The sequence below is a fragment of the Hemitrygon akajei genome, chromosome 8, assembly GCF_048418815.1.
Source record: "Hemitrygon akajei chromosome 8, sHemAka1.3, whole genome shotgun sequence".
In the NCBI taxonomy this organism is placed as follows: Eukaryota; Metazoa; Chordata; class Chondrichthyes; order Myliobatiformes; family Dasyatidae; genus Hemitrygon; species Hemitrygon akajei.
The window spans coordinates 96,888,410-96,908,066 of record NC_133131.1 but is presented as its reverse complement, the minus strand read 5'-3'; the positions used below and the strand labels follow the sequence as shown (position 1 = coordinate 96,908,066).

Sequence of the window (19,657 nt, the reverse complement as noted above, 5' to 3'; positions counted from 1 at the left end):
ATGCTTTAAGACATCCTGATACATAAATAGAAACTGTTGATGCTGTATTGCTGTGGATCGTAATTACTGGAATGAATTTTCAAGTAAAACATGACTCTAATAATTAGAATATGATATGATAAGTTCAATAGCATAAATGTGTGTATGACTTGCTGGAAAGGCTTGATTCAAGATGCCATGTTATTATTGGCTCAGGTTTATCAGATGTAACACTGTATGGGTCTGAACATTCTCAATGCTTTGATACTAAAGAGTGCTATTAAACGAGGAAAGGAAATTGACAGACATAAGCTTTGAAGCAGTTGTGGCTTAATTCTGTCAGTGGGGGAGGAAGTATTTTGGACTGTTCTCTTTCTCAGGCTGTGAAACTGGCAGCCTGGTGCCAATGCTTTTGAATCAAATTTAACAGGGCAAATTGGAATGAATGCTTTCTCTGTCAGGTGGGTCCTGTAATGCAATCTTGCTGTATCTGCTCTCCTTCTGTGCCACAGCAGATGCTTCTTCTTCATTGTTGACTTGGCACTGTTCTAACAGTTGTCCATCTTTTAAGATGAATACAAAGTAACAAAAATTCTTTTCAGTCAGCTTTAATGTTGTAATGTATTCACATATATTTTAAATAACAGCTACTTCAGAAGCCAGAGCTTGTGTTTAGTTAGTAATGCATTTAAAACAAAGCTGTCAACATTTGACATTGAATAATTTCTCAAATGTGAACTTTAAGTAAACCATTTTGGAGATAAAGTGACATGTTAAAGAATATATGTAATAAACAAATCTATGTATTTAAAGGAGAAGCTCACTGGGTGAAATATTTACAGGGAGAATTTCTAGTATTATTTTCCATAGAACACAATGTAACAGAAAATAACATTACATTAAGCAACTGACTGTACATTAATTCTTTAAGTATAAAACTATTCAAATACCACTTTAGTACAAATAGTGATGAACGGAATGAAGGAATACAATCATCCTCATGGAGGTTTTGTGATTATGCAGATTCAGTTGTTTTTTTTATTGATTTTTGCTTATTTTGAACAAGAATTCATTATTTCTTCCACTGTAAACATCAGAAACCAACACAATCTGCCTACGATGAAATCCTGGTAGTCTTAATTAATTATTTCAGAGCTTTTTGACAACTAATAGTTCTGCAATCAGAACATGTCATGTCCTGATGCCACCACTGCCTCGGGTTAAATAACAAATCAGGTCCCAGTGACCAGAACCCGTGGAATACGTGTAAGGAGAACATCACATGTTGTGAAGCTCTCTTTGCCACCCTCAACTTAAAATGACAGTCAATTAGGCAGGTCAGAAGTGTAAGTGCACCCTGCCTACTGTAATGGTCCAGATTGCCTCCAGCTTCACTCACATCATTTCCACTAGGGGCAAGGACTTCAAATCAATGCCATCTTTTGCAGTAAAATTAAATGGAATTTATGTTAGATTGAAAATTGATGCTGTAATTTAATATTGGCATTGCAACTATAGAGACAACAGTCCATTTTAACTACAATCTCCTGATGCAAGCAAAGTGACAGTGCACTTAAGTATCAAGTTGTTTATGGAATAAGAACAATATTGTCAGAAATGCTTGACAGCTCAATTAGTATCCATGAAGGGAGAAACAGAGCTATGACTTTGGGCTGATGACCTTTCATCAGTACAAGGGTCATTTGTGGCCGTTCTTAAAGTGGAACTGTAGAGACTCACTTGATAGACAGAAGTCTTATCTATTTCAGGTGAGAGTGTACCTCTAAGGAGTAGATCCAAATGAGGGGAGTCTAGTTGCATTTCTGAGGCACAAATAATTTGCTTTGGAATCCTTTATTTTAGGAACAGGCTGAATTCCTGCCTTTTCATACCTGCAGGTTTGACAAGACAGTCAGTTTAACAAAAGTGAGATGTGGGTCTCAGTGATCGGAGGATTTATCTCAGGTGTTTATTCCTGCAGTATTTTTTATGTAGATGTGCTGATGGTGGTCAAATATTTAAATAGGTATATATCAATTTAATTCCACCACCACGACAATAATTTTAATTATACATGTTCAATGGTTTTAGCCACAGTCTGGGTGTCATCACTAAACAGTCACCTGGTAGTTAATTCATCCTTTCCGAAAAGGAGACATTTTTCCTTTAGAAATGCATCATCCATTACAATTCTCAGTTCTTCTCCTCAGGAATGAGAATTTAAACCCTTCTTTTTAAACACTCTTTGACTGGAAGTTCATGACAATGAATATTCAGTATGTCACATGTGAAATTTTGAAGTAGGAATGTAAGAAGCTGCGGAGAGCAGTGGATTCTGCTCAAAGCAACATGGGTGCACCCATCCCTACCCATCACTGGTGGTATTACAGGAGATCCCCACCATCCAGGCCATGTCATCTTCATGCAGCTATCATTGAATAGGAATTACAGAAGCTGAAGTCCAACACCATCAGGTTTATGAACAGTTACTTCCCTTCAAACATCCTGTTCTTGAACCAACTGGCAAAACACCAATCACTACAGTTTAGCAACTCTTTGACTACCTCCAACCAAAACTGAGTTTGTTTTGTTGTAATTATGATTAATTTGTCTTTTTCTTGTGAATGATGCTGATATGATCATATGTGCCTATGATACATGTACTGTTTCATTGCAGCTGTGTATACGCGTACTTGTGCATTTGACACAAATTCAACTTTGAACAGAGTTATGATCTAGGCAAGATTGCTCATTCATCACCTTGAATCTGGAAACACTAGTGGTTACATGACATTTTTTTCTCATCTGTGCACTGTCAGATCCATAGCATTTCTTGCAATGAAATACCTTTCCAGTATCATGGGAGCACAAATTCCCCTAGCTCTAGCTAACTATATGGTAAGTAAGTCTGTAAAAGATCTTCCTTGTTCATTATTTCTAGTGAAACAGTAAAGCATTCTGCAATAACATATTTACAATCTCAGTAGAAATAATGAACAGGAGAAACCTTCACAAATATTCTAATGATGTGGCTAAAAATAGAGATTTGGAGAATTTCTCACCCATTCTTTCGACTTCACCACTTAGTACAGAGAAACTTAGCATTGCCTATTAATCAAACATTAGAATGTTATATTTTTAAAAAACAGTAGTTAGAAAAGCAAGTTTAAAATATCTTGAAAATATCTACTCCAAAATTAGTTTCATCAGCTCCAATCTACTTTGGTGAAATCAAGATCTCAGTCACTTCCTGTTTTGTGAAATGTCATTTTACATTCCAGGATAGAAGGGCATTTGCTTCTGCAGACGGGCTGTGTAGAAATGCCTCTGGGTGCTTGTGCTGAACCCAAGCACAAGCGTTAGCTGTCCTGCTTATTTGCCTCCAGCACATGTGGTTCGGATGACCTCAGTGGAACTTTATGAACAGGCTTGAGCGCTCCCAGACACAGTGTTGCTCATTTCCATCCAAGCAGCAATTTTTGAAGAGAAAAAGATCCCTCTCTCAATATCATACTTTATAGATTCTACAAAGCATTTGCAAAATCTAACCAATGAATTCAATCCACATGCATGGGTTGAAGACAGCTTCACGTATCATAAGGACAAGTTATACCAGAGCAAAATGTCAGCTTCGAGAGAACATAGAATGTGAGTTTTAGTGAATATTTCTTATTCTGCACTAAGTTCAACATATCGCACTAACAACCGTAAAATCTTGACTCTTGCGTACACTGTTGACTAGTTCTCCATTAAAGAACTGACTTGGAAAGGACTTTCTGGCCCTGCCTGCTTGTCTGGTTTGGCCTCTTCATTCTCCAGTGCCAAGGTACAGTTCACAGAGTTCCATACAACTGCTTCACTGATGCTATTTGCTAACTTGCTGGAAACAAACCACAGCAAGGATGAAGAGCCAAATTATATCATTGCTAATAGACGGATAGGCCATGAGTGTTCAAAGGTACAGTTTGATGATGACTTTCAAGCTAGCTGTGATGGATTTCATTTTGAAACATACAATCATGCTTATCCCACTAGTCTACGCACACTATTTCCTTTATATATGCAGTTGTTTTTCTCCATTAAAACCAAAACATGAGGAAGATGTACCTAATAATCCCTGTAAACCTGTAAATTAAGAACAACTTTCACCACTTCCCCAAACTAGCATTAAAGAAAAGAATGGTTTTAGGGCCAAGGGCTAAATCTTCAAGGCCTCTTAATTTTCACGAGAAGCAGAGCAGAACTCATGGAATAAATCAGCCTCCAGAGCTTGGATTTGTGCTTGGTCTGGAACTGCCAGGTAGTGCCCCATTGGGATAAGTTGTGTACCACCTTGGCGTTCGTTTACACTCCATGATCCTGGTGCAGATTTTTGAAGTATTCTTAGCCAGACTTTTGTAGTAGACCTTGTTTTTTAAGAAGGACGTGTAGCCATAGAAATGTCACACTTGTCAACTGACAGCTCCATTTTCCAGTCAGATTTCTGAAAGCAGTACTGTATGAAATATTGAAACATCTGCCTTGACTGGCCCCCTTCTTGACTGCCACTGCCAGCAAAGTGTTTACCTTTTTTCCCTGCTGGGTTGGGTTGCTTATTTTAGAGACTGACAGTTGATATTGGACTCTGTGTTTTAATGGGTAAAATGGGAAGCAGTTGTTTTTATCTTTCAGTCAAGTCAAGCGTACGTCTCTTTTGATTTCAGGGCAGTAATTTCAGAATCCTCCATGAACTTGCCGTTTATATGTTCGCTGTTGCTATCTTGATGATTGGGGTAAATGGGAACCTCAGTGATGGATGTTGCTGTGTATGAGGTTGAGCGCATGGAGCAGTGTTCCCGCTGTTTCTGACCCAGCTGTATTTTGTACTGCATCCACTGCCTCTTCAGAGCGGCTTGCACCTAAAATTTGACATAAGACACCAGAAATACATCACAAATTTGACATTATCAGCTTTGTTACATCTGCATTATTAGATTGCTGATATATTATCAACGTAATTTATTACATTGCTGATATATATATATATATATATATATATATATACTGATGCTTTAATCACCCAACTCTTGAATTTCAGGATTACCCAGGCCACGCTAGAGTTTAGTTGATAGTCAACTACATTGCAACACGTCTGGAGTCATACGCAGACCAGGTTAACTAAAGGCGGCAAATATTCTTTCCTGAAGAACCAGCAGGGAACCAGCTGGATTCTTGTAATAAGCTAGCAGTTTCAGAGCACTGCTAGATTTTTATTTCAGGTTTATTTCTGAAGAAGTCAACTGAATTTAAATTCTCCAGCTTCCGTTAGTGGGACTTGAATTTTTATTTCCAGATTATTAGTATGGATCTTTCAGTTGCTTATCCTCTAGAATAACTACAATGCTATCACATGTAAGGCACCATATTCCTGCAAACCCTTTTTTGTTTTAATATTACCAAGAGCAGTAATTGGCCGCTTGATGTTATCTCAGAAATATCCAGGTCCTGATATTCCATCAGCATGATCCTCATGCAGACATGGTGTCTCAAAACATCAGAGTGTCTGCTTGCCTATGATGCTTCTTTGATATGGGTTTACTGGTAATCACTGCACCTTTATACAGTCAGGAGTCCATGGGTTGGATGCACAGACAGAGATCCTACCTTGAGCATTGTCTTCCTGGATTTCTACTCTGCTTGACTTAGAGTTGTAACCTGCCCAGAGGGCTTTATTGACTGACATCTCCCAACTATTTAACAAAGGCATGACATTTACTACCACACTTCTCCCTCTCTTGGATGGTAAGGTTGCACAATTACTTGCAAATATAGCATGATAAGCTAAATTCCAAATGCTCAACGTGGTTAAAGTGACCATTAGTGATATCACAGTCAATAGCCGGGCAGCAACAACAGAAGGTGTCATAGAACAGTTTACAGCACAATACAGGGCCTTTGTTTTCATGCCAACCTCTAACCTACTCCAAGATCAATCTAGCCCTTTCCCCCTGCATAACTCTCCATTTTTTTTTTATCATCCATGTGTCATTCTAAGTGTTCCTAATGCTCCTGTCTCTATCATTGCTCCTTGCCGGGCATCCTACACACCCACCACATTTTGTGTAAAAAAACTACCTGTGACATCTCCACTATACCTTCCTCCAATCAACTTGCAATTAAACCCTCTTAGACTAGCCACTTCTGCCCAGCGATGAAGGTGCTGGCTGTCCACTCGGTCAATGCCTCTTATCCTTTTGTTCATCTCTATCGAGTCACCTCTCCTCCTCCATTGCTCCAAAGCAAAAAGCCCCAGCTCACTCAACCTTTCAAATGTGTCCTCATTTCTGGTCTTTATTCTCACATCCCACACCATCCTCAACCTACAATCTGTTCTTAGTTTCAAGTACAAATATTGTGAGCATGTTCCACTCATTTCATCAATACTGTCTCTCACCTCCATCTCCAGCACCACAACCCTGTTCTTGTGGCCTTCTGACTTGCACCTAAGGACTGCAAACTGAGCAGGGAAGTGCTAAGAACGGAGAAACGCATTTTAGAACTGTCAGTCCCGAGTACAGATATTGACACTGTGTGTACTTGAGAGGTTAGCCCAGAGTGTTCTCTAGGTTATGAGAACATTTACCTAGAGGTATGTGTTCCTACTTCAAGCATTAGAGACCTGATATCAGGGCAGAGGAGAAAGGGATACTGCTATTGCAAAGAGCACAACTGTGTATGAGTTCTGTTGTAAAACTTCAACTTAGTTTAAACAGTAGTTTGATAGGAACGTTGGCACCTCTACGTAAAAGTCTGAATATAATATCAGAATCATAGAGTTGTTACGTATTCAGGCAACAATAAATATATATGAGTTAGGCAAGGGTTTTTATAACAAAGAACACGTTTATTAAACACTGAAAACAAAACCCCCCAAAAGTAAACAAACACTAGCTCAACCGGAATTCAGCTGCTGTGCGGCAGATTCACAGTTCTTAATAGCGCTGCAGTTCAAACAGTTCTAAAAGCGGTATTGAAAAAAAACAGTTCTTTAAAACGGTATGCCGAAAGTTCAAAAGCTCACAGTCCTTATAAAAGGAGAGACTTTTTAAAGCGATTTAAATCCTCTTCCACGTCATTGTCCTTCGATTCCCCCGGCGTCGAACTTTCCCACGAAGAATTTTATGAAATATAACGGCTTAAGGGCACTGACCTTCTTTCCACACTATTCTTAATCTCCCGCTATCCCAGCGGAGATTAACACGAGAACAGTCAACGAAATCCTTCCGAATGAGGATCACACAAAGTCGAAACCAATCCACCGTCGAAAATCGATTCTCCTCGATTTTTAACTTCCAAATTCTTATCTTCACTCTCCACCAGCAAAGAAACTGCTGGCAATGACCTTTTAAACTTTAGGCATTATATAAAACTTCATTTTTAACTAAACTGCGTCATCACATTAAATCACGCAGGGACATGAAGTCAGCTTGGCAAATCCCGCCACGAACTGCCCCACCTGACAGGGTGGGTCTTCCTTTTATACCCTGTAAAAAAAACCTGTCACATGACCTCTACTGGTGAGAAAATGATGTCACTCCACCATCACAAGACCATTACCTCAAGTCCAGTATAACTTCAACCCCAGTCACGTGACAAGGGTACCACTGTCACGTGTCACGGGTACGTAACAGAGTCAAAGAGTCAACAGCATTGAAACAGGCCATTCAGCCCAACTGGTTGATGCAGACCAAGATTCCCATCTATGCTAGGCCCATATCCCTCTAAACCTTTCCTATCCACCTAGCAAATATCTTTTAAGTATTGTTACTGCACCTGTCCACAACTACTTCCTTTGCTATCTCATTCCTTACTTATACCTTTTTGTGAAAGAGTTGCCCCTCTGGTTCCTATTAAATCTTTATTTCAGCTTAAGGCTTTGCTCTCTGGTTCATGACTGCCCAACCCTGTGATAAAGACTGAGAGCATTCACCCTATTTGTGCCCCTCATAATATTATACCCCCCTGTTAAGATCACCCCTCAGTCTCCCAAGCTTCCTGGACTAAAGACGTAGGCTATACAACCTCTTCATATAATCCAGTCCTTCGAGTCCTGGCAAAACCCTCATAAAGCTTTTCTGCACTCTTTCCAGCTTAATGGCATCTTTCTTATAGCAAGGATCCAAAGCTGAACACAATATTCCAAATGTGGCCTCACCAACATCTTGTACAACTGCAACTGAGTGGCCTGACTGATGAAGGCTAGCATGTTGAAAACTTTCTTCACCAACCTGCCTACCTGTGAAATCACTTTCAGCAAAGCCTGGAAGAGCTTGGACCAACCTTGAAGTCACAGACTCATGGAAGTGCAAACCTTTTTGCCCATCTACACAAATCCCATTTGCTCACATTAGGCCCATATTTTTCTGTACTTTGCCTATTCAGGTGTCTTTCCAAATGCATCTTAAACATAATAGTCCTATATGATTCCACCACCTCTCTGGAATTGCGATATGGATATCAACTCCTCTCCATGTAAAGAAAATTGTACCCACAATTCCAATTCAAAACTCTTTCCTCTCACTTTAATCCTATGCCCCTGTGTTTTTGATACTCCCTCCACTGGATGGCTCTGTGCAGAGAGCCTAGAGCCCAGGTGTCACAACACAAAAGTAAGGTGGTGTTGCCTGGGAATACTAGTGTAAGCAAAAGCACGTGTAGATTAAGCACAAAAAGGACACATGAGGGTGAAAGGTTGATATATCTAAATAATGTGATATGCTTTTACTAAAAAAAATAGTTTTGAGTTAATATTCTCTGCCAAACCTTACTTTTGTAACAAAGGAAAGGCATCATGAGAGATTTTCAATGATTAGGGAACTGCAACTGTAGGTACACACACAGCCCAGCCAGAACATGTCGATACGTTGCCTTCCCCCTTCCTCCTCCTCTCCATTTTCTCTCCTTGTCTTCTTATTCAAATTCATGCTATTCCACAGCTGCTTGCTACTGAGCTGTGAGAAGCAGTTGCACGTCCATAGTGTGCAGTGCAAAGCAAACTGTCGCTGAACCTGACACCTTCCCTGTTGAGCACTGCATGGCTCCCTCACAGCAGTTCACACACTGAAATTACTACTTCAGCACAATAATTTCTTGTACAGCATTTCTATTTTCATTCTGTGCACCGTGACTATGTTTGCATGGGTTGTACATTGGACTCATCAATCACAATAGCGGTGCATTGACTTTGTTGTACAATATCCATCCTTCGAAAAGTTGTGGTGGCTGAAGTATTAATGGATCAGAGACTAGCTGCATGATGGATACAACCTGGCATTAAATGAAAAAGCCATCAGACACAGGAGCAAAATTGGGCCAACATGACAATGCATCCTCTGCATTTTACAAGGAGAAATCCTTCAAACTGCAGTGAGAATTTCAAATGGATGTGAATGGAATGCAGCACCATGAAGAAGCCTGCAATCTCTGTAATGCCGCATACTTGTTCCGCCTTCTACTTTCAGCCATGTAAGGACTAAATAAAAATGATTACACTTTGAATAGGGAGAATCAGTGTCAGATTAAGCAAATCTACAAGGCAGAACCACCAGTAAAAGAATATAATGTGATGGTCCATGCTTAACAGCCACTAGAAATATAGTCTGTATCTCCAAATTAAATTGCAGTTGTGGCTGGAGCACATTGTAGACACCAGAAGAAGATAACCCACTGAAGAGTAGTAAAATATATGGCAGTTCCTGTTGATCTTCAGGTAGGTGTATTGTTTCTTAAACTCCTACTGAGAGCTCTTCCCTCTAGTTCCTTCTTTCTGCAGCACTCTGTCCATGATGAGAAGTTCCTGCCAATCTTCCAGTGTTTGGGAGCAATTGGTTTCTACAAACGCCAGCAATTTCAGAAAGTGCCAACCACTTGTAGGATAATAACAACTGGTGGAAATCAGTTGACGATTAGGTAGCTGCTGATTCCCATAAGTAACGGTGATGTCGCATCCTTGCTACTGCTGAATGCAAACTCCAGTTGCAAGCTCAAGAGAACGAGTTGGCTGGTCTGTTTCTCAACCTGCCACACTGAATGATCTACATACATGTAACCCAAGTCACTCTACTCTTTTAAAAATATGCCCTCCAGTTTAAAGTGGTCTCTGTTTTTACAGCTAAAATATAACGATTCTCTTGCTCCTGAGGTAAGTTTTACCTTCTCATTCCATTGGCCTGTTTTCCTTCTCCTTATAGTTCACCAGAAATTCAAGTTTTGTATCATCCACTATTTTTCTTTTGAAATTATGTTCTGCAACCCCCCCCCCCCCCACCTCACTTGTCTAAGCTACATAAGATTTAGAATCAACTTTGGAAAAGGGTACTCCAATGTCAAAGCTGTCAAATGGAGAAGGGCCAATTTCACTGAGATGAGAACACATCTGGCCCAGATAATTTCGAATCAAATCCTGGCAGACAAAATATAGTCGCCCAACAGGAAGCCTTCCAGTCAGAGATGATTCAGGTAGAATCGGGTGACTTTTCCTAGAGGGAAAAGAGTATAGAAATTAAAACTAGAGTTCCCTGAAGAACAAAATAATAATTTTTAAAAAGTGTCAAAGTAAAGGACATATGATAGATGTCAGATAGAAAACATAAGAGTGGACAAGACTGATTATAAAATACTTCAAAGGGGGCTAAAATAAAAGAATAAGAAAAACAAGTATAGAGTATAAGAAAAGATTAGAGTCAAACATAAATGGGGATCCAAAAATATTTTACTGGTGTGTAAATTGTAAAGCGTTGTGGAAAGAAAGGTAATCAAAAAGATTATTTATCTAGGCTGAGAGAGCAGCTGAGATATAAAATAATCATCAGGGCAGATGGTGTTGTTGGAGGGTCAGCTAAGGAACAGGCAGCTAAGATTCTGATTGACAAAGAGGGGTTACTAGAAAGGCTGGCTGTACTTAAAGAGGTAACTGCACAGCAGACGGATGCATCTAATGTTGCTGAGAGGAATAATGGGAGAAATAGGAAAAGACCCCAGTTATATTTCATCAAGCATCTGTAGTTACAGAGTGGTGCCAAGCTGTCAACAGGAGATCCACAAAAGCCAAGTATATACTTACCACACAATTCATCTAGAGCTTGCCATGGGTGGCAAGTTCTGACTTCTTGCATTAACAGCAAATTTCTGCCAAAATAAATTCAGTATGTACCCAATGGAAAGCAGGATTTAATAGTAGGGGTACTATTCGATATTTCATGGAATATGTGCTGATATACTGGCTTTATGTGGCTGTAGGAAATATAATTTTTGTAAAATGTAATGACTAAAGCCAGCTTGCAGAAAAACAAATGAATGAAGATTTTTCCTGAATTAACAAGAACTCTCTTCTATGAAACATAAATAGTTTCACATTGAAGGTCGGTCCAAATTTCCTTCACTTAATGTGGTCATTTTTTATTATTTCTATTAAATTTACCAAAAAGGTAGGTGTAGAATTTGAAAAGACACTTGCTGGACTATTTTAATACTAGTGATTTAATTAGATAATTTAGTTAGTTAAACATTAGATGAATTACTATAATAGCACAAAATTATTGCATTTGTTGGATTTATATAAAGCCCTTTCTTTGGCTAACATTATGAATAGGAAGATTTTTCATCTGATAGTTGATGTTGAACAGGAAGTAATATCCTGCGTGTGTCCTGTGGCATTACAGGCAGTCTAATATTTAAAGCTAACTGCCAAAGAGTCACATTCTCTATCAATGACATCCCACTGCTTGACGAAGATAAAACTTCCCAATAAAGTCTTCTATCAATTTTTTAATTCCCCAAGCACTCTTTATTCATTATCAAATGCTTCTTTTTGACTTTCCATCTGTTTCTCATATTTTTTTCAAACTGGGTCATTTCATAGTTTTTAAGAATCAATCACATGTTATGGGACAGTCATTATATCCAGGTCTGATAGACACTAATTAATAAGTTGAATTTAATAAAAATTCAGCAACCTTCATACTCCATTAAGGTATTCGTCAACAGGTTTTGAGAAGTAAATTATCATTAATTACTGAGTTTTGTTTTATAATCACTGTCAACTCTTATGAGAGTAACAGTCACCAGGCAAACATGCCAAGTAATTCTTCTTATTCCTTAAGTATGACCAGCTCATTCTTTAAGTTCTCCATATTCATTTCCAAGACCGGAGACAAAAGAGACTACAGATGTTGGAAACTGAAGCAGCAAACAATCTGCTGGAGGAACTCAGTGGGTGTAAAAGCTACAGTGGGAAGAAAGGAATTGTCAATGTCTAAGTTAAAACCCTGCATCAAGACTGAGTGGAGATGTGAGATGGCCAGGGTAGAAAGAAGAGGAGTTGAGATGGCTAGTGTAGAAAGAAGAGGAGTTGAGATGGCCAGCGTAGAAAGAAGAGGAGTTGAGATGGCCAGCGTAGAAAGAAGAGGAGTTGAGATGGCTAGCGTAGAAAGAAGAGGAGTTGAGATGGCCAGCGTAGAAAGAAGAGGAGTTGAGATGTCCAGCGTAGAAAGAAGAGGAGTTGAGATGGCTAGTGTAGAAAGGAGTTGAGATGGCCAGCGTAGAAAGAAGAGTTGAGATGTCCAGCGTAGAAAGAAGAGTTGAGATGTCCAGCGAAGAAAGAAGAGGAGTTGAGATGTCCAGCGTAGAAAGAAGAGGAGTCGAGATGGCCAGTGTAGAAAGAGGAGTGGCAAGAAAGCACTATGTGGCAATTGGTGGACTGAGGAGGGCTGTAAGATGTCAGGCAGGTAGTGCCAACTAGGGGAGGTGAGCAGTGGTAGAGTTTTAACTGTGGCAGGTGAATGATAGATGGAGGCAGAGAGTGGAAAAAAATTAAAAGAAACAACAGATGATGGAAAGTGGGGGAGGGGTGGATATAGCTGCTGGGTTGAGATAAACCAGCGCACCAGTGCTGGATTTGGACAAGTAAAGGAGGTGAGGAGAAGGGAGATGCAAACAACAGCTGGAACCAGATGGAAGGTGGTGGTGATGATGGTGGAGGGTGGGTGCAGGTGCAGTGTAGTATGTTAACTATTTGTGAAGTTGAGGGGAGAAGAGAGCAGTGGACAAAGATGGGTAGGGGGGCTGGAGGGAAGGTGGGAAGAGGGACAAAATGTGAGGAATGTAGGAATGGGGGAAATAGGAGGAAAGTAACAGTATAAGAAGATAGTGGGGAGTACCTAGAGTCGGAAAAAATATTGGATTGCAGATTACCCAGGTGTTGCTCCTCCAATTGGCCATGGTTTGACAGGTCAGTGTTGGAATGGGGATGGAAGATGAAATGTTCTGCAGCTGGATGGCCAGACTGAGTGTAGGTATTCTGTGGAATGGTCTCCAATACAGTGCTTGGTCTCGCTGATGTCAATGAGGCCACATCAAGAGCACAATATGCAGTGGACAAGGTTGGAAGAGATACATGTGAACCGTTGCCTCACCTAGCAGGAGTGTTTAGGTCCCTGAATGGTAGTGAGGGAGGTGGTGTAAGAACATTCACATTATATAGAAAATGGTGTTGGGTGGACTGATGGGACTGAAGGCTGATAAATCCCCAGGGCCTGATGGTCTGAACCCCAGGGTACTTAAGGAGGAGGCTCTAGAAATTGTGAATGCATTGGTAATCATTTTCCAACGTTCTATAGATTCAGGATCAGTTCCTCAGGATTGGAGGGTAGCTAATGTTATCCCACTTTTTAAGAAAGGAGGGAGAGAGAAAACAGGGAATTATAGACCAGTTAGCCTGACATCAGTGGTGAGGAAGACGCTGGAGTCAATTATAAAAGATGAAATAGCGGCACGTTTGGTTAACAGTAACAGGATCGGTCCAAGTCAGCATGGATTTACGAAGGGGAAATCATGATTGACTAATCTTCTGGAATTTTTTGAGGATGTAACTATGAAAATGGACAAGCGAAAGCCAGTGGATGTAGTGTACCTGGACTTTCAGAAAGTCTTTGATAAGGGACATAGGAGATTAGTGGGCAAAATTAGAGCACATGGTATTGGGGGTAGGGTACTAACATGGATAGAAAATTGGTTGACAGACAGGAAACAAAGAGTAGGGCTTAACGAGTCCTTTTCAGAATGGCAGGCAGTGACTAGTGGGGTACTGCAAGGCTCAGAGCTGTGACCACAGCTACAAATGTATTTACAATGTACATTAATGATTTAGATGAAGGGATTAAAAGTAACATTAGCAAATTTGCAGATGACACAAAGCTCGGTGGCTGTGTGAAATATGAGGAGGATGTTAGGAGAATGCAGGGTGACTTGGACAGGTTGGGTGAGTGGGCAGCTGCATGGCAGATGCAGTTTAATGTGAATAAATGTGAGGTTATCCACTTTGGTGGCAAGAACAGGAAGGCAGATTACTATCTGAATGGTGTCAAGTTAGGAAAAGGGGAAGTGCAATGAGATCTAGGTGTTCTTGTTCATCAGTCACTGAAAGTAAGTATGCAGGTACAGTAGGCAGTGAAGAAAGCTAATGGCATGTTGGCTTTCATAACAAGGGGAGTTGAGTATAGGAGCAAAGAGGTCCTTCTCAGTTGTATAGGGCCCTGGTGAGACCACACCTGGAGTACTGTGTTCAGTTTTGGTCTCCAAATTTGAGGAAGGACATTCTTGCTATTGAGGGTGTGCAGCGTAGGTTCACGAGGTTGATTCCCGGGATGGCGGAACTGTCATATGTTGAAAGATTGGAGTGACTGGGCTTGTATACACTGGAATTCAGAAGGATGAGAGGGGATCTGATTGAAACATATAAGATTATTAAGGGATTGGACATGCTAGGGGCAGGAAACATGTTCCCGATGTTGGGGGAGTCCAGAACCAGAGGCCATTGTTTAAGAATAAGGGGTAGGCCATTTAGAACAGAATTCAGGAAAAACTATTTCACTCAGAGAGTTGTGGATCTATGAACGGCTCTGCCTAAGAAGGCAGTGGAGGCCAATTCTCTGGATGCTTTCAAGAAAGAGTTAGATAGAGCTCTTAAAGATAGTAGAGTCAAGAGATATGGGGAGAGGGCAGGAACGGGATACTGATTGTGGATGATCAGCCATGATCACATTGAATGATGGTGCTGGCTCGAAGGGCTGAATGGCTTACTCCTGCACCTACTGTCTATTGACAAGAATGGATGCATTCAGTTGTTCTGTTGGGGAGAAGGCAGGGTGAGAGCAGAAGAACAAGAAACAGGGGAGATAGGAGATGGGGCTCCATCAACCTCTGCAGAAAGGAAGCCACAATTTCTGAAAAAGATGTTTCAGATTTCCTGGAACAGAAAACCTCATTGTGAATGCAAATGCAGTGGAGATAGTAAAAACTGGGAGAAAGGAATAGCATCCTTACAAGAAACAGAATGGGAAGAAATATAGTCTGAGTAGCTGTGGGACTCAGTGGACTTATAGTAAATATCAATCAATAGTTTGTCCTCTGAGAAGGACACAACTAGAAAAGGAAGAGAAGTGTCAGAAAATATCCACTTGAATTTGAGATCAATGTGAATTTTGGTGGCAAATGTGTTAAAATTGGTGAGTTCCTTATGGGTTCAAGAAGTGGCGCCAATGTAAAGCAATTGAGAAAGAGACGAGGAGTGATACTGGAGAAGGTTTGGAACTGCGAATGTTTCACATTGCCAACAGAAGACAGGCATAGCTGGGATTCATGTGGAAGCTATGGTAACACAGTTGATTTCTAGAATGTGAAAAGAGTCAAAAGAGAATTTGTTTAATGTAAGAACAAAGTCATACAGGCAGATGAGAATTTTGGTGAAGGGAAGATGTTTGGATGTTTGTGGTAGGAAGGAGCTGGGGGCTTTTAGACTTTCTTGATGGGAATACAGTTGTATAGGAAATGTATAGTGAAGTTGTCCAAGCGGGCATGCATGGTATTCCGGATACAGGTGGGAAGGATCGGACAAGGGCCCACATGGTGAAGTGAGGTACAGTATGAGGAGATCATTACAGTGTGGCAAGAGCAGGCAGAAATAATGGGCCTATCGGGACAGTTCTGTTTGTGGATCTCAGTTAAGAAAAAGAAGTGGGAAGTACAGAATTCAGGTATTATCAGATCAGAGAATGTGGAGGGTACTGAGAACTGCAATGACAACACAGGAGATGATAGGCTGGTGTTTGTCAGAGAGGTCATTGTCCAGCAGTTGGAAGATAAAGTAGCCACAAACTAGCACCTGGGCTTTGCAAGGTTGAGGTCAGTCTGTCAGACGTGAGAAGGGGTCATCTGCGAAGGGGGAGGATTCCTTGTTTGAGAAATAGGCACATAGGCAGAGACACAGAAAAAGAGCTCCACATCACAGTGGGCCCATTGAGGTTACAAAGGTGAGGTCTTTGCTGAGAAGAGGCCACTTAGCTTCAGAGAAAGGTAAGTCAGTGTGGGGTGCTGAAGACACAGCAGGACTTGGAGCTGGAGCAAGGAGATGAGTCAGAAGAGGGTGACAAAGACACATATATTTCTTTGACACTTACTTATTTTCCATGTGCACATTAACAGGGCCATTTGGAACATCTCAGTGGGCTGCAATCGTCATGAGAGGACATTAGTTGGTGAGGTAGTGTGAGGTTTAAAAAGAGCTTGGCGTCTTTTGGAACCTTATGGTGGGCTGCAATCGTAACAATCTCTTAGGCAGTTAGTAAAGAAATGAGGTGTAAGTGGAGCAGCCATTGTTGGAATGGATAGTGTTACAGTGGCCATGCTTTGGCGCAGGATCTCCAGGGTAATAATCTCTGGATTGCTCCCAGCACCATGTGTTAGTGAGGTCAGGAATAGGATGATAGTACAAATGAACGAGCAGCTGAAGTAGTTGTGCAGAATTCAGATTTCTGGATCATTGGGATCTCTTCTAGGGAAGGTATGACCTGTATAAAAAGGACGGGTTACACCACAACCCAAGGGGCACCAATATCCTTGCAGGCAGTTTTGTCAGAGCTGTTGGGAAGGATTTAAACTAACTTGGCAGGGGGATGGGAACTGGAGTGATAGCATTGAGGATGGGGTAGTTGGTGTACAAGTTGATGCATTGTGTAGTGAGACCGTGAGGAAGCCCAGGCAGATTATAGGGCAAAGTTGCAGTCAGTTGGATGAGTTGAACTGATGAGCTGGGGGCAAAATCAAGAAGACTGATGTATATAGGACTAAAGGTATTATATTCGAATGCGCACAGTTTACAGAATAAGGCAGATGATCCTATCACACAGTAAGACATTGGCAGGTATGACATTCTGGGCATCACTGAGTCATGGCTGAACAAAGATCATAGTTGGGTGCTTATTTTCCAAGGATACACATTATATTGAAAAGACAAGCAAATAGGCAGAGGGGGTGGGGTAGCTCTGTTGGTAAAAGTAAAATAAAATAAAATCCTTATAAGAGATACAATAGGATTGGGAGATGTAGAATCATGTGGGTAGTGTTAAGAAACTATAAGGGTAAAAAGACCCTGATGGTAGTTACCGTATATACAGGTCTTCCAACAGTGGGCAGGATGCAGGATATAAATTACAAAGGGAGATACAAAAGGCATGCAATAAAGACAATTTTACAATAATCATGGGGCATTTCAAGATGCAGGTAGATTGGGAAAATCAAGTTGGTGCTGGATCATAAGAGAAGGATTTTGTAGAATGCTTACAAGTTTTTTTCAGGGCAGTTTATAGTTCAGCCTAGTATTTCTGGATTAGGTGTTGTGTAATGAACCAGATTTGGTGAGGGAGCTTAAGGTAAAGGAACCCTTAGGAGACAGTGATCATGATATGATAGAATTCATCCTGCAATTTGAGAGAGAGAAGTGGGGGAATACCCAATGTATCAGTATTACAGTGGAGTAGAAGAAATTACAGAAGCCCGAGAGAGGAGCTGACCAAAGTTGATTGGAAAGGGACACTATCAGGTATGAAGACAGACAAGCAATAGTTGGAGTTTCTGGGGGCAATTTGAAAGGTGGAAGGTGGATACATCCCAAAGATGAAGACAAATTTGAAAGGAAGGATGAGCCAACTGCAGGTGACAAGGGAGGTAAAAGGCAGCATAAAAGCAAAAGAGCGGGCATGGAATGTAGCAAAAATTAGCAGAGAGTTAGAACATTGGGAACCTTTTAAAAACTAACATATGGGAACTAAAAAAGGCTTAAGGAGAGAAAAGATGAAATATAAAGGTAGGCTAGCCAGTAAAATAAGAGGATATCAGAAGTTTTTTCAGATGTATAAAGAGCAAATGAGATGTGAGAGTGGATATTAAACTGCTGGAAAATGGTAGTAGTGGGGGGGGGGGCAAAGAAATGGCAGACAAACTTAACAAGTATTTTGTGTCAGTCTTCACTTTGGAATTCACTAGCAGTATACTGGAATATTTTCCAATTGGCTGCCACTGATTAGTAATGTTCCACAGGGGTCCACATTGAGACCACCTCTTTTCACATCATATTCAACGATTTGGATGACAGCATTGATGGCTTTGTGTCCACATTTGCAAAGATAGGTGGAGAGGCAGGTAGTGTTGAGGAAACAGGGAATCTGCAGAAGGACGTAGACAGATTGGGAGAACAGACAAAGAAGTGGCAGGTGGAATATAATGCAGGGAATGTGTATGGTCATGCAACTTTGGTAGAAGGAATAAAGGCATAGACTATTTTCTAAACAGAGAGAAAATTCAAACATCAGAGGTGCAAAGGGACTTGGGAGTCTTTGTGCAGGATTCCTCAAAGATCAACTGCAGGTTGAGTCGGTGGTACGGAAGGCAAATGCAATGTTAGCATTGATTTTGAGGGGACTAGAATATAACAGCAAAGCTGTAATGCTGAACCCTTATTGGTCAGTCATAACTTTAAGTATTGTGAGCAATTTTTGTCTCCTTGTCTCAAAAAAGGTGTGCTGGCATTGGAAAGCATCCAGAGGAGGTTCATGAGAATAATTACTGGAATGATTACAGGTTTAATGTATGAGGAATGTTTGATCACTCTGGGCCTGTACTCACTGGAGTTTAGAAGAATGAGGGGAAACTTATTCAAACCTATTGAAGTTTGAAAGGCCTAGATAGAGTGCATGTAGAGAGGATGTTTTCTATAGTGGGTGAGTCTAAAACCAAAGGTCACATTCTCAGAACAGTGGGACATCCATTTTGACAGAGATAAGGGATTTCTTTAACGAGTGGATTATAAATCTGTAGAATTAATTGCATAGGTGGATACAAAGTCCAAGTAATTTTGTATACGTAAAGAGGAGTTATAGGCCTTTGATTAATCAGGACGTCAAAGGTACTGGGGAGAAGGCAGGTGAATGGAATTGAGAGGGATAATAACTAAGATGATGGAATGGCGGAAGAGACTCGATGGGTTAAATGGTCTAATTTTGCTCCTGTGTTTTATGGTCTTATTGAATGCTGACTAATAGATAATTGAGACATAAAAGACTGCAGATGCTGATATCTGGAGCAAAAATCAAACTGCTGGAGAAACTCAGCAGGGGGATTTTTGCTGCTGATAAATGGATAAACTTGGAAAATAATGGAGGAATATTGGGCACATTGGGGAAAAATACCAAAAAGTGAAATCAATGTTCATGCCACCAGGTAGGAGCCTACCTAAACAGAATATGAGGTGTTGCTCCTCCTTGAGAGTGGCTTCTTCATGGCAGAAAAGGAGGCCATGGACCAACAT

The 19,657-nt window shown here is 40.6% G+C and overlaps 1 protein-coding gene across 5 annotated transcripts in view; it reads right to left on the bottom strand.

Moving 5' to 3' along the window:
* Positions 1–571: 571 nt before the first annotated feature.
* The window catches only part of calcr (calcitonin receptor), a 249,152-nt gene continuing 230,066 nt past the window's right edge, over positions 572–19,657 (bottom strand). For all 5 annotated transcript variants that reach the window (XM_073054231.1, XM_073054227.1, XM_073054230.1 and 2 more), the window contains one exon: positions 572–4,877. In XM_073054231.1, coding sequence (XP_072910332.1) covers positions 4,656–4,877 — 222 coding nt within the window. In that variant the 3' untranslated portion in view covers positions 572–4,655. The remainder of the gene's footprint in view (positions 4,878–19,657) is intronic.